Source organism: Lynx canadensis, chromosome C2 (genome assembly GCF_007474595.2).
Source record: "Lynx canadensis isolate LIC74 chromosome C2, mLynCan4.pri.v2, whole genome shotgun sequence".
Classification (NCBI taxonomy): Eukaryota; Metazoa; Chordata; class Mammalia; order Carnivora; family Felidae; genus Lynx; species Lynx canadensis.
This window is the reverse complement of record NC_044311.2, coordinates 43,842,309-43,857,067: the sequence shown is the minus strand read 5'-3', so window position 1 is coordinate 43,857,067 and position 14,759 is coordinate 43,842,309. Positions and strand designations below refer to the sequence as shown.

The 14,759-nt window shown below is 36.7% G+C and overlaps 2 protein-coding genes across 2 annotated transcripts in view; one reads left to right on the top strand and one right to left on the bottom strand.

The window, feature by feature from the left end:
* The window catches only part of LOC115523589 (ceruloplasmin), a 60,579-nt gene extending 57,712 nt beyond the window's left edge, over window positions 1–2,867 (top strand). Inside the window, 1 exon segment of the mRNA XM_030329729.1 lies at window positions 2,506–2,867. The gene's annotated coding sequence lies outside the window, so the exon portion shown is untranslated.
* A 651-nt stretch (window positions 2,868–3,518) lies between these two features.
* Window positions 3,519–14,759, bottom strand: part of HPS3 (HPS3 biogenesis of lysosomal organelles complex 2 subunit 1) — a 38,348-nt gene continuing 27,107 nt past the window's right edge. The window contains 10 exon segments of the mRNA XM_030329730.1: window positions 3,519–4,268; window positions 4,271–4,366; window positions 7,797–7,877; window positions 7,880–7,886; window positions 8,771–8,977; window positions 12,510–12,617; window positions 12,661–12,668; window positions 13,819–14,008; window positions 14,352–14,519; window positions 14,521–14,538. Coding sequence (XP_030185590.1) covers window positions 4,240–4,268; window positions 4,271–4,366; window positions 7,797–7,877; window positions 7,880–7,886; window positions 8,771–8,977; window positions 12,510–12,617; window positions 12,661–12,668; window positions 13,819–14,008; window positions 14,352–14,519; window positions 14,521–14,538 — 912 coding nt within the window. The 3' untranslated portion in view covers window positions 3,519–4,239.

The following is a 14,759-nucleotide window of genomic DNA, read 5'->3' as shown; positions in this document are numbered from 1 at the left end:
GGAAATGATGTAGAGAAAACACCTCCTTGTGTTTCTCCTTCCAAATGGGCATAGAAGGGGACTATAGATGGAAGAAAATATAGAAATAAATTTCTTAAAAGCTAAAAGTCACTGAAAGATCAACGATTAGTGCAAAGACAAGTTTTAATTTCTGCTCCCTGGGTTTTACACAAACGTGTCATAAATGAGAAACTATTCTATTAAAACCCTTTATTACAAAGAGTGGTACTGAGAGCATCACAACACCAAAGAGGGGAACAGGCAAATAAACCACTGGGATTGACGCCACCTACTGAAGAAGGTGAAGAGTCAAAGATGAGAAAGAAACTTTATAAATAGTGTTTGAAGAATCTCAGCACACATGAAACCAGCACACAAAAGCATGGTCCTGCTCAGAGAAAAACACCAAGAGTGAGGGGACACTGAGGCAGGCATTCTGGAATTTGTGTGTGCAAATGCCTGATGTGCAGGAGGATGTTGCTACAGGCTAACCCTACACACCCAGGCACTGGAAAGTCCTCCTGTAGAAATAGCCTGGAAGGAGAGGGAGATGATTGCTTGCTTGAGAAAGGAGAGACTGTTTTACAAGCCATAGGGAAAACTGTAGAACAAAGAGCAAATGTGAAGAGAGAACACACAGTGGGGAAAAGATGAAGAAACTGGCTTTTACAAAAAGATAAGGGTATTGTGTGGCCTGGAAGAAGCAGTAATGAACAAAAACGATAGTTTGAACTCTAAACAAAAAAATGGAGAGCCACGTTTACCGTCTGAATTATCTTTAAATAAAAGTTTGATAAGCTCTGGACAAGTCTACATGAATTCTGATCTTGGAAATTTTTCTGCTACCTGACACAGAAAAGAGAGCACATGAAGTTAGAGTAAAACGTTCCAAATTATGCGCCGGGAGACAGGCAATTTCCTCCAAGGAAAAAAAAAACACTAGAAAAGAATTGTGGCTATCCCATTACACTTAATATAGTGCTTCATTTCCCCTACCACAAGAAGCATAACCAAGATCTCCTCTGACAAATATAAAAGGTACTTTTTTTTTTTAGACTGTGACATTTCTATGACAATAAGATAACCTTCTGGAGGAGTCTGTGGGGAAAAAAAAGCTTGCTTAGCTTTTAGTTACTTACAGGCAGGGATTATTTCTGTATTTCTACTAAGTACCCAAATCCAATATTCTGCTTGGTAAAAATATCTGAATCTGTTCAAAGAAAAGGAACTTTTTAAAACTTTTTTGGCCATAATGTCAGATTTAGAGAAACGCTGCAAGAGCAATACAAAAAATTCCCATGTACCCTTCACCGAAATTCCCCAAGTGTTAACATTTTACATAGCCACCTGTGCTTTTGCTTCCCCGTTCTACCTGCCCCCCCACCCTAACACACACACAATAGTAAACATACATACATCTAGTTCCTTAAAAACAAGGCTATTATATAAACACAATACACTTCTCAAAATGAGGAAGTTAAAAATGATTCAATGCTACAGACCCTTTTCAAATTTCACAAATTATTCTCATCACGTTCTTCACAGAAAAAGAAACTCCCAGTCATACATTGTGTTCAGCTGGCATGTCTTCTTAGTCTGAAGCAGTTTGCCTTTTACAACTTTGACATTTTTAAAGAATACAGGGCAGTGACTTTGCAGAACATCCTTCAATTTGGGTTTGTCTAATGTTTCCTCATGATTAGATTCAGGTTGTGCATTTTTGGGGGGCAGGATTCTCACAGAAGTGATACTGTTTTTCTCAGTACACATGTCAAGACACACTGATGTTGATTTTTTTCTCAGTGATTATGTTAACGTTGAGCATTTGATTAAGGAGATGTCTGCCAGATTTCATTATTGTAAAGTTATTATTTTTCCCTTTATAATTAATGAAGATCTTGCAGGGAGGAGACATTTTTCTTTAAATAAAGCAGTACTAAAATGAGACGTGTGTTTTTAAACATATAAAAAAATCGAAAAATAGAAATGAATCAAGAATTAAACAAAATAACTAACATCAAAAAATTAGAATACATTTAAACCATATGATAAATACAATAGTTCCCCGACCCTTGTCCATCCTCCCAGGGGACACCTGAAACGACAGATAGTACTATACTCTGTATATATTATTTTTTTCCTATACATACATACCTATGATAAAGTCTAATTTATAAATTAGGCAGAGTAAGAGATTAACAACAACAATAATAAAATAGAACGGTTCTAATATACTGTAATGTTATGTGAATGTGGTCTCTCTCTCTCTCTCTCTCACACACACACACACACAAACACACAAAACATACTTTACTGATCCCTCTTGTTCTTGTGATGAGGTGAAGTGACGTGAATGACGTAGGCATTGTGACATAGTGTTAAGCTATTACCTTCTGAGGAACACCTGCTTCTGGACTGCAGCTGACCATGGATCACTGGAGCCATGGATAAGGGGGGACTACTGTACTGTTTTTAATAATGGTCTTAAAATTTCTCTTCCTATAGAGACCAAGTCTGGCTGAAAGAAATAAATTGGTGATAAGTGAAAAAAAAAAAAAAGAAAAGAAAAAAAAACAATGATTCATAACTATGTACGTGAAAGTGCTGAAGAAAAAGTTTACTTTGGAATGGCTATGAGCATTAAAAAAAAGACTGAAAACACACTTTCCTGCATTTCATATGAAAAGATCAACAGACATCCGACTAACTCTAATACTTACAACTGATTTACATAGGCCCTTCATACAACCATCAGAAGGACTTTACAAAACTGTTTTCCTCACCCCCACTCCCCAAAATCTATGTCCAAATGTTATCCTTGATGGTTCTCAAAGGATCACTGTTAAGATTCATTGAAATGTTTCCAACCATTGGCTTTCCATCAATCCCTCTAATATGCTGACATCATTCCTAATGAATCAGTGGACATGAGGGCATAGGTGTAGAGAAAGTAAAATAAAAAATTAAATTTTAGGGGTGCCTGGGTGGCTCAGTCGGTTAAGTGTCTGGCTTCAGCTCAGGTTATCATCCCATGGTTCATGAGTTCAAGCCCGGCATTGGGCTCTGTGCTGAAAGCATGGAGCCTGCTTTGGATTTTGTGTCTTCCTCTCTCTCTCCCCCCATCCCTGCTTGTGCTCTCTCTCTCTCAAAATTAAATATTTTAAAAAGTATATTTTAAAATAAAAATAAACAGTTCAATTAAAATTTTTAAAATTTAAAAATGAAACAAGACAAAAAATAAAAATAATGCCAATCTATTTGGATTTTGTGAACCCTTGAAGAGATGGTCAAAAGGATAGCAATCTGGAACAGGAGAAAGGCAGAACTGAGAAACAATTCTATAAACTAAATCCTGGTAAAGATGAACACTGACATCAGGAGAAAAGTTTCAATACAGAGTTGTGGCAGATGCTGGGTGAGTAGCATTTTTCTAGCCTTAACTAAAGTCAAAGCACACTATCAATAAGCTGAACTTGGACTCTAAATTGTTTAATAAGAGATTTAAAAAGTAGACACAGTTGTGAATACAATGATATAGTTCTTTATTTTCACATACACTTTAGCTAAAAGAGCAAAAGTACACATCAACAAAAAATAGAAACAAGGCTTTGGCTGAAAAACATGCATTCAACAAAATATGTTAATGCCCAGACAACAAGAAAGTTAGCTTTGTAAATTTCTACTTCATTTGATTCAAAGAGAAACCACAGCATGAGTTTTAAAAAGTAACAAAAAAGTAAAGTTTGAAATCTTTTACTGTGGGAAAATATTAACATCTTTCTCAACAAAAATTATTCAAAACAAAACAAAAAAACGAAGTGACCTAATAAAGAAATCTGGAAAAATCAAGATTAAATTCTGGACCACCTGGGAGTGACAGGCTTTCAAACGTACCTACAAAATGTTTCTTTGTGTTTCTGGGACGAAAAAGATTGTCATGTCTCCAACAACACTGATTTGCTGTTCCTTGTAATAAAAGTCAGTCTCCAGCTTTAAAAACATATGCCTTCTTCGAGGAAATTCTGAAGTCTTGTAGCTTTTACATTCTGGACAATTAAATGGATTCAGGTCATAAATTAAAGAAATAATACTACTACCTGGTAAGGTAAGCAGCCTGAAAGCATCTGCAATAAATGTCCATGTTGAATATGAAAATCCTTTATTTACATTTTTACCTGACATTCAATTTTTCAAAAAGTCAGTCTCCTATGGCATCATGGTACTTGTTCAATGATACCTTCAAGTCAATGATTTCTTTCGACTGCAAAAAGAAGATATGGCAAGAAAAATGCTGCAGTGCCATCTTCTGGGAGGACATTCAAGAAATCCCTTAGTTCTAGTTCCACAGCAACAACTGACAACGTTTCTGTTGGTAGAGGACAGAATACCTGAGTTAGAACTGAAAGTCTATCTTTCATCCAATTTTCTTATCACTCAGCCAGTTAGAAGCTAGTTCAGGTAACAAAATGTTATAACTACAAAGGGAAAACAAAATCAGTTTTTTAAATCCACAGACTACTTATGGTTTTAACACCTTCTTCATTCTTTCTAGAATGCTCGCAAGTTTGTTATATTAGTTCCATGTTATTTTGATTTACTATTTCATTGCTGGATTATTACATTATTTTTCAGTATACTTGTATTAGCCTCTAAAGAAAATACAATCTTTTGAATACTGTCTTTAATGTTAGGGCTATATTGCAGCTAACTTACAAAGAGTGCTAGGACAGGAAATACTATTAATTGTTGGATGTCATATTCCTAAATCAGTTGCTCTCTATTATGAGATTTTCATGTTTTAATAAGCACAAATCTGTCTTTATGACTATTTTTTTCCAAACTGTAAAATAATTTGCTCTAGAGTACATCTTTAATTATGAAGGGATTTACTAAACATTTTTGTAAATAGAACTATGCAAGTTTATAATTCTACTTCTTGATACATGCTGCCCTCTGCTGGGAAGAGAAGGGGGTAACACTTAAGAACAGTGTTAGCAATAAACACCAGTGCCATTCCCTGTCATCCTCACCTGCCCTCCAATGACACTATTTGCAGAGTGACTGAAATATAAAATCTCCTGCTCAGATGTATGTGCATCCATCTAAAGTCACCTCTCTAATATTCAGCAACTTAAATCATCCCTTACACAAAATCCCTTACCTAAATCATTCCCTTACACGTGCCAATGTTGCTAAAAAGTTAACGAATGGATCAGCAGTGATGGATGGGAAAGATCACAAGCTCTGGAATCAGACGGCCTTTGGAAGGGATCAGACTCTTCGACCTACTGTCTGTGACTTTAGGAAAGTCCCTTAATTAACTTACTGAGTGGTATCATCTGCTAGCTTCTAGAGTCCTTTGAGAATTAAAATACAATGATGTGTATCTAAGATGTTAGTAGAAACTTTATAAACAATGACTACTAACTAGTTTGCAAAATGCATATGAAAAACATGACTTATCAACACCTTCCTATCAAACCGGTTTATTTAGCTTAAATGTGGAGCCGGTAAGTAGTATCCTAGGTTTAAAAAACTGAGTTGGGGGTGAGTCTAGATGTTATAAAGCCAATAAAAATTGCCACTGCCCAATTCTCCACTTCTGCCAACCAATGAGGGGCTGATACGGGTTATAATTCCAAGAATAAGGTCAATATCTTAAATCTGTAGAGTACTTTAAGTCCTCCGGTGTGTCTAGAAAATATTCATCAGATGCAGAAGATAGTTACTTCTGGCTGATGAGACTTTAAATGACTTTTTCAACTTCAATTTTATAATTTAAACAGTAGTAAAATTTTTAATAATCACAGTTCATTACCAAAAAAACCAGTAACAAACATTTCCTGAAAACAAGCCAATCAATCACTAATCCCGGTTTCAACGGCTCTGCATTAGTGCAATGGTTCTCACCCAGTATGATTTTTGCGCCCCCGCCCTCAGACATTTCCAAATGTCTGGAGACATTTTTGTTTATCATAACTGGGGCAGAGCTACTGGTATTTAGTGCCACGGATGCTGCCAAACATCCTAAAATGCATAGGGGACACCTACACATACACCAGAGAATTATCGGTCCAAATGTAAATAGTGCCAAGGTTGAGAAATGCTGCATTAGAGAGAGAAGAAATACAAGCTCTTAAACATATTGTATAGATTCCTGACCTCCATCTCCAAAGTTAACATCTTACGGTTTTGCCTAACACTTATTCTAGAGTCAGTCCTGAGCTTCTCACTAGTCTTGAGATACTAGACAATTGGCTTGCTTCAGGTCACTCAGTAAGTAGCAGATCTGGAACTCAGTTCCAGTCTCCAGACTCCAGTCCTGGTCTCTTCTAGCGTACTGCAGCTGCTGACAAAAAGACCTCCTTTGGCAATGGACCTGAAGTTATTCAGGTGTCTCCCTTCGAATAAGTATAGAATGTTTCCTACGGAGAGGCATAGTGCTGGTGAGGAGGGTGCAACACGAAAAATGAATAAAATGCTACACCAGCTCTCGAGGTATTAGAGTCTACTAAAGGTAAATCACACACAGCGCTTAGTCCCATGAGCCACACACGTACATGCATACACACACACTAACGTATTTTATAGAAATATGCATTATATAGAAAAATGGAACATTTGGAGGAATGATTATGGGTAAGTCAGGGGTAGAGAGTATGTAAAGCGAATCAAGAAAGGATGAAGTCTTTTGACTAAGATAATGATGCTGCTGACATATGAAGATGTGGGATAGCTTGCACTGAAAAGTGATCCATAAACACAAATCATTACTCAAAGTTATGTGATAAATGTTACCCAAGTGGGACAAGGCAATCATATATCTGACATTTCCACCTTCTAAAAACCAACAATCACTCAGGAAGATAGGTGGGATGAAAGTCATCACATCTTCCTGGTCATAAACATACAACTTTATTTAAATGGGCCTCTTCAGAAAAACCCCCTCCAATGGCCACGGGCTCTGCCTAACACTTAAAAATCATAACTGATTTTTAAAAATCACTTTTAAAAATCAATGATGTCAGCTGGAAAACTACAATTCCCACACTATCAATTTCTTCTTTCTTTCCTGATTTATTATTTATATACATATATATATTTTTTTTTTTTTACTTTTTTATTCTCAAGTTAGTTAACATACAGTGTAGTCTTGGTTTTAGGAGTAGCACCCAGTGTCAGTTTCTAATCTTTTATGCACACTGAAATCAATATAACCATACCCTTTGTCATCAGGCCAACAATTATCTAGTGTAATACATAAAACTAGAAAAATTGATAACCATATATCTATCAAGATTGATAAGTGACTATGAACTATGAAAATTCAAACAATAACTACCTATTCTGTAAAACACTGCATGATTTATAGATATTCAATTTTTAAATCCTTGAGAACCTTGTTATTCCTCACTTGCTTACAATTATAATTAATATAATCTTAATTTCCTACAAGAAGTAAATTAAGTACTCAGATCATTAATAAAAAATGTAATTGTCTTAATGGATATTCAAATTTTTAAAATACTGAGATTGTGAGTTTCTGTGACTATCACATGTTAAGTGTTTGAAAAGATTAACTTAAAAGCATCAGCTCCATAGCTGTAAGTAAATATCAAATGTGATGGGGAGCATATATGCTGATATAAGCTCTTAAGATGATTCTGCTAAGATACTCTTCACATCATTTGAGAATCACATGAAAAAAAAAGAACAAAGAAAGCAAGGCTTCAAGTTATAGAAATTAAAATTAAGATTCAATTAAATTTATAATTAAGCATAAAAGATCATTTTACCTTTTAATGATGACAGGTAAAGTTGACCTTTCTCTCCACCACATTTTACTCTGTGACAAAGTTCAGGCAGCAGTTTTTTCACCACAAAGTCTATCTTAGAAAAAAATGAATAAATTTTAAGTTTGATGCATTTTACATTCAGATGTCCAACAAAAATAAGATGGTGCAAGAAAGCCCAGGGCAAAAATACATAATTTTGGTTAAGGTGACAAACTTTGTTACAACAGAAGTTATATGAGCAGCCAGTCTTCTGTTTAAACTATAACATGGGCACCTGGGTGGCTTAGTCAGTTGAGTGTCCAACTCTTGATTTCCACTCAGTTCATGATCTCATGGTTTGGGGGTTTGAGCCCCACATCAGACAGTGTTGACAGTGTGGAGCTTGCTTGGGATCCTGTCTCCCTCTCTCTCTTCCCCTCCCCTGTTCTTTCTCTATCTGTATCTCTCAAAATAAATAAACATTTTAAAAAAATTTAAATAAATAAACTATAACATAAATCAGGTTTGTAACTTGAAAATCCAATGATATGTATGTTGTACACATGTTAGCTATTTTCGAGAAGAAACACAGATGTGTCCTGTTATCATCTCTTAGGTAATAAGAGGAAAAAAAGGGAGGGGGGGGAAGGAGGAAGGAAGGCAGGAGTAATAAAGTTTAAAACTCTTCTAATTTTGAAGGTAAAGACCATATATAGCCCAGAAAATATTTTCTGTCTTCCAAATCTTCAGGTAATAGCCTACTTCATTTCCAAACAAGAGATTTTTACTGTGATCACATACAATCACCATACAGTTTAATAGCCTCTAACAGTACTCAAAACATATAACATATTAAACATATATGCTCCTCCGACCCACACAGACCTGTGAGGTTGGACTTATATAATTTGTCCCCATTTTGCAGATAAGGCAACGAGATTATCAGATCTGATTATCACTAATCAAGCCTCAAAGACATAAGCTGAAAAGCATACCCGATTCTCTTCTTTCAGTTCGTGATTAGCATATGGAATGATCGCCTCTGGGCATCTTTCTAACAGTGTGTCTATACACTGTTCATACTCTTTCAAACGTGTACGACACAGAACATGGACACTGAGGCCAGCAATAGTGTCTTCTGAGAGTGGCTCCAGGAATGGGATAATGGAAGCTATGTCAAATGAAGGACCACATATAAGAGACTATGAACAGAAAAATGAAATGTTATGGAATGAGGCACCCAAAAGATAAAGTACAACATACAGAATACAATTCTTTTTTAAAGAAGACCAAGCCTTATTGCCAAAAAAAAAAGGAAACATAAAGAATGCAGTTTTGGAGTTCATGCATACAATATTTATAAGTCTAAATGTCCTGAAGTATTATTAAATAATCATGAAACCACCTCTAGTTTAAATAGAAAATCTGTTTAATAGTAATCATATCTAAACTAACATGATTTTAGCTCCTTTGGATATACTGCAAATTAAAACTAATGGGAATGTTTGAGGAGCCTATCCTAAGGAAATAATCAACACTGTGATCAAAGATTTATGTCCAACGATGTTCAAGAATTATTATAATATTGAACAGCTAGAATCTGGGTTAAATAAGGAAAATGAAAATTATGGTACATCCATATGATGGAATATTATATAGCCATCAAAGTTATTTCCAAAGGCTAATTGATAAGAAAATGCTCATAACAGAATGATGAGTAAAAAATGTCAATACAAAATTATATTCAGAGCATGATCAGTTTTGTAAAATCTACACAGGTACATGCACATACAGAAATGCCTTTGGAAGAGCATTGAAATTTGAAACAGAGATCAGCTTACTGGAGGGAATGACAAAGCCTACTTTTTATTTTTTCACATTTTCCTCTATCTTCCAAATTTTCTAGAATACACATGCACTACGTAATAGCCAAAAATAAAATTTAACATTTAAGATAACTAAAGAAATTGTTAATAACCTAACAATTTGTGTCTATACTATTTGCCACAAGCTCATAGACATAGAGTAGGTACTATTTGAGTATTCAGAACTTTGCCAGTATTTTACTTTTTAAGCATTTAAACTATAAATACTATTTTTGATGCTACCACCAAAATAATCTCCTCTTTGCCTTTCTTCTGGATAAAGATGAGATGGTAATATCTTGATTTTCTTCTTTCTGTATCCTTTTTTACTACAGCGTCTTCTCTGACATACAAGATGATATGGAATGTGAACTATTCGTTTATAGTCATCGCGATTATGTTATTCCAAATATCTACCAAGGAATGGCTAGGCGTATAAGGTTGGTCTCTTTCCTTCCTGCAAGTTTAATAATCACCTTCAATAATTTCTGGACAAAAGGATAGCAAACATGATAATCTGCCACTTGTAGGATCTCCCAACATGAAAGAAAACACAGATTATTTCTATATTCAACTTTTGATTCATTGGGATAATGGGCAGGGTAAGAAGGAGCGAGGCAGGGGTAACTCAAACCATGGTTAAAACGAAACTAGTCAAAGCTTGATACAAAATTAATTACCCATGAACTTTTACTTAGTTTTATCAAGAAGTTTAAAAATAAGAAACACCAGACAACACATATATTACTGAATCAAAAATGCTCTAAAGGTTACTACTACTTTTTAAAATACTCTTAATGTTGTCTGCTCCTTAGCAGAATGCTCCTTGTTTTACGTACTGGGAATGGATTCCTTTCCATACCCGACACATGTACTACTTATTGCCTTCTCTGATCTAGATCCTTCACCTGCAGCCAACTCTGCAGGGCTGGAACCCACAGACTCTGTCTTCTCTCCCTACACAATCTAAGGAGTGGTGGTTGGCAAGGAAGTGGGGGAGTGGGGAGGGGACCGTGACAATTATGGCAAAAGGCAGGGCATTTACTAGTTACTGTGTGATTCCAAACAGTGGCTTTTTGACATGTAGATGATTTGTAGAGTATTTTTATTTTAGGTTTTCCACAAATATACTATTACAGTGATTGAGCACAAGAGACAGAAACTCCTATCAAATCTGTGTGTGAGGGTGGGGACGTGGGAAGAGAGAAATCATGGACATTCTGAAAACGCTTTCCAGGTGATTCCGAACCTCCTATCTTCTAGGGAAAACAAATGACATCTTTTGTTTCTGGATGGTTATTTTTTTCTTAATGACTAAGAATAACCAAGATAATCTAGAGGAGATATAATTAGGAAAGGATTTTAAGAGTATAGGCTTACTACATTTCTATGCTTTAACAGCAAAGATTCCCAGAAAGAATGTATTCCTTTTAAATACTTTAAAATAAATTTTAAAAGATCACTCAATTACACTTTTTCAAGCAGTGATTATAAATATGCCTTGAAGCTTTATCGGGTGAGATTTAATAGCACTTGTTACAATTGTGATTTTAAATATGCAATTAATACATATATTCTGGGAGGGCAAGGCCCTCCCTGCCTGGCTTATCTACTGCCACAGACCACATTATGGTACCTGCTTGAGGACTATTGTTCAAGGAGCATATCTGAGGCTACAACCTAAGGAGCCTCTGTAACATAAGGGTACTAGAGATAGGAACCAACAAGATTTTTCTCCGGCAATTTTTTTATGAATGTAAGGAACTGCATCTCTGGAGATAACACAGGCCTGTCCAGAGGCTGAGTCTAAGCAATAATGGGCCTCTTGTGCTTCCATCCCTGACCCAATCCCCAACTTGACATTTTGGTTTCTATAGACAGTAACCACACTTACGCCAGTTCCCAGTATAATAAGGGGCTGTAAACTCAAAAGCTTAACGAGGCCAAAAGAGGTGAGGAAAATGCATGAAGTCAGCTGGGTATAAGGAAAATGGACACCAGATGCCGTATCTGGACCGGGAAGACATGGAGATGAGAATTGAGGCAGACAGGACAACACATTCACTGAGCATGGAGGGGAGCCACTAGTTGGCTCCAACTCTCAGGTCTCAGAGGCAGTGAAGCCCAGGGTTACTGGCTCTGCTGAACTTTCCGAGAAAAGATCAAACTCAGAACTCTTCGTTTGAAATTTCAGTTTTTATATGTTGGCACTACATTGGGCAGACCAAACAAAGCAGACGTGGGGGTTACATTCAGTCCTTGGGCCACTGACTACATTAAATAAAATCACATCCACATCTAGCCCAGCTTGATCCACCAAGGCAAAGGTGGACTTTATTTCTCATTGCAGTCAAAACACTGTCACAGTCAGAACTCCTGCAGGATGGTCTACATTTCCTGATCATACTTATCTTTTTAAAACTCCGTTTCAGCAGCCAACTGGCCACTTTAACCTACTTTCTGTAAGACAGATAGTAGTGGGAGGCTTGGGCTAGAAGCCAAACTATATGAATGAACGCTATACAAAAAAATGAATTCCGTCAATAAAACACCGCTACACATTTGCAATGCTTTCCTTTCACAAAGTATTTCCAAGCACACCCTGAAAATGAGGCAAGACGTCAGGTGACCTGGTGACCTCACTCTCATTCTTTACAGGCAACAAAACCAGCCTTCAGGAGCCCTCCTCTCAGCGGTTCAGGCAGAGGCAGAGAATGTTCTCCAACCCTCCCAGTATACCTAAGGATGGATTTTTGTCCCCCAAAAAGTATATGTTCTAGATTAACAGGCCACACGAGGTCTCACCAAATTTAATATGATACTATGTTGTAATCGCATATTAATAAAAAAAAGAGGCATTTTTATTTACCTGTAATTTAGAAAGGTCTTCTGTGTAACTTTTATCCGCTAAGGAATCAGATGATATTAAGACATTAACCCATGGATAGATTAAGCCATAATGACTACAGGCATTTATCTAAAATGTAAAAGAACCTATCATAAACAAAATAGAACAAAACAAGATTCTCTTCATCCATTCCACAAGAGCAAGCAGTTGCTAATCTTCTGTCACGTCACAGAATTAGGTGTACACTTGCCTGGGAATGGGAATGAAAGTCTCTTATTCTAAAAGATTTTATTCCCCTAGGAAAGCTTCAGCCTTGCTGCTTCTCACTGAATAAAACTGCACCAAAAATGAAAAAAAAAATGCACTAAATATTTCCTTATATTTACATTTTAAAATATTCCTAAGAAACACTTTCTAGCAAAAAAGCAATACTGCTTTTAAGCTAATTTTACTCAAAAAAAGTTACAGTAATAGTGGAATTTTTATTTCTACTACCTTTCCGTGGTAGGCAAAGCTCTTCCATAAGTTCTCAAGACAATTCCCATAAAGCCCCCTTATTCAAGAAGTTGGTGACTTTTCCGGTGAACCCACATTAGCGATGGCATCCATGAGAGCAAAAAGGACAAGAGGAGGGGAGGGGCAGGAAGTGGTAAAGCAGAGTAGTTAGGGCTCCTGCAAGGCCTACAGTATAGCTCTTGTGTGCACAGCTGACAGGAAATGACTCAGTACAGGTCTCCCTCCCGCAAGCCTTCTGTAGTTCCTCTCCCGTCAGGGGGGTCTGCAGATGTGTCTTTTCTCAAATTCTGCTTTGTAACTATCCCCCAGGGAGTATAGAAGTGTTTGGGGGGAAGCCCTCCCCTCTGCTTCATCTCTGAGGCACCACTGCAAGTGAGTAATATTGGAGCAGTAGGGGGCATTCTTTATAATATAAATTATTTAAAATGTAAGCAATGTTAGGGCACCTGGGGTAGCTCAGTTGGTTGAGTGACTTTTGCTCATGGTCATGATCTCATGGTTTGTGAGTTCAAGCCCTGCATTAGGCTCTGTGCTGATAAGCTCAGACCCTGGAGCTTGCTTCAGTTTCTGTGTCTCCTTCTCTCTCTGCCCCTGCACCACCCGCTCTCAAAATAAAAATTAAAACAAAAAACATTACAAAAAACCCTGCAAGCAATGTTACTCATGGAACAAGTTTTAAGGGTATTTTTTAATGCCTGCTTAAAAAAAGATATCTGGTACTATAAATTAGGTTTTGATTCTAAGCCATAAAAATAACAAGGTATACTACTATAATGTGTAATGTACAAGTTTAATTAACATATTATTCTCTCACCAGATCCTGCTGATGTTCGCAATGGTATGGTGTCAGGGGGCTGCATCTTGGATAATCTCCAGATGTATTGTGATGTGAGCTTGAAAAAGAGTTCCTGGAGAACCACATCTGGGAGACCTGCCACAAGCTGAGCTTCCCAGAGGTCTACCAAGAGCTGAGGAATCGTATCTTTCTCCTTACCACAAAGCACCTTGAAAACAGTGAGAAAGCCCCCACATCCCAGATCAATATAGTATTGATAAGTTACAGCTAGTCTGAATAACACTCTATCACGTGGGCCAGGCATTTAATAATTATCATTAGCATTAGTGCGATGGCAGAGTAGATTGAGACATTTGAACAGAAAACCGATTCTAGTTGCATGAATGGAATTTTCTACATACGTTCTTTTAATCTGTACTTGTATAAATTTGTTATGTGTAAGTCTGGTTTTTCAATAAACAAAAGGAACCCCAGTCTCTTATTCAGCTTCCCGTCTGCCACCAGTTTTATCAGGCTATATCCAGAGCCATTACATTTTCAGAGCGACAAACCTTAAAGAAGGAATCTGCTTCTTCAATTCCAATTTTGTTGTTCTTCTGTAAGCCAGAACTGAAGCCACAAGGAGGTCCAGGCTGAGTGTCCTTCAACTGTACTGCAAGTTCAGTGGGAATGATCTGTCCCCTTCTCTGTTGAATCAATAGCCGAGGTTCCAGGATGAAAGCCACATACCAACTTCATCTTCAGATAAGCAAGAGATTTAGGATCAAAATGTACACTGCATTCATCTTGAAATATTTGCAGTACATTCAAGGTTCATGGTTAAGCTATTAATACTTCAGTCTCAATTTTTTCTTTAAACTACCAAAGTTCTCACTCTAAGAAGAGCATCATTGTTAAGGACCTTTAAAGAAGTTATTAATATTTAATTCACCATCAGGATATCCTATTTTTGTAGAGAG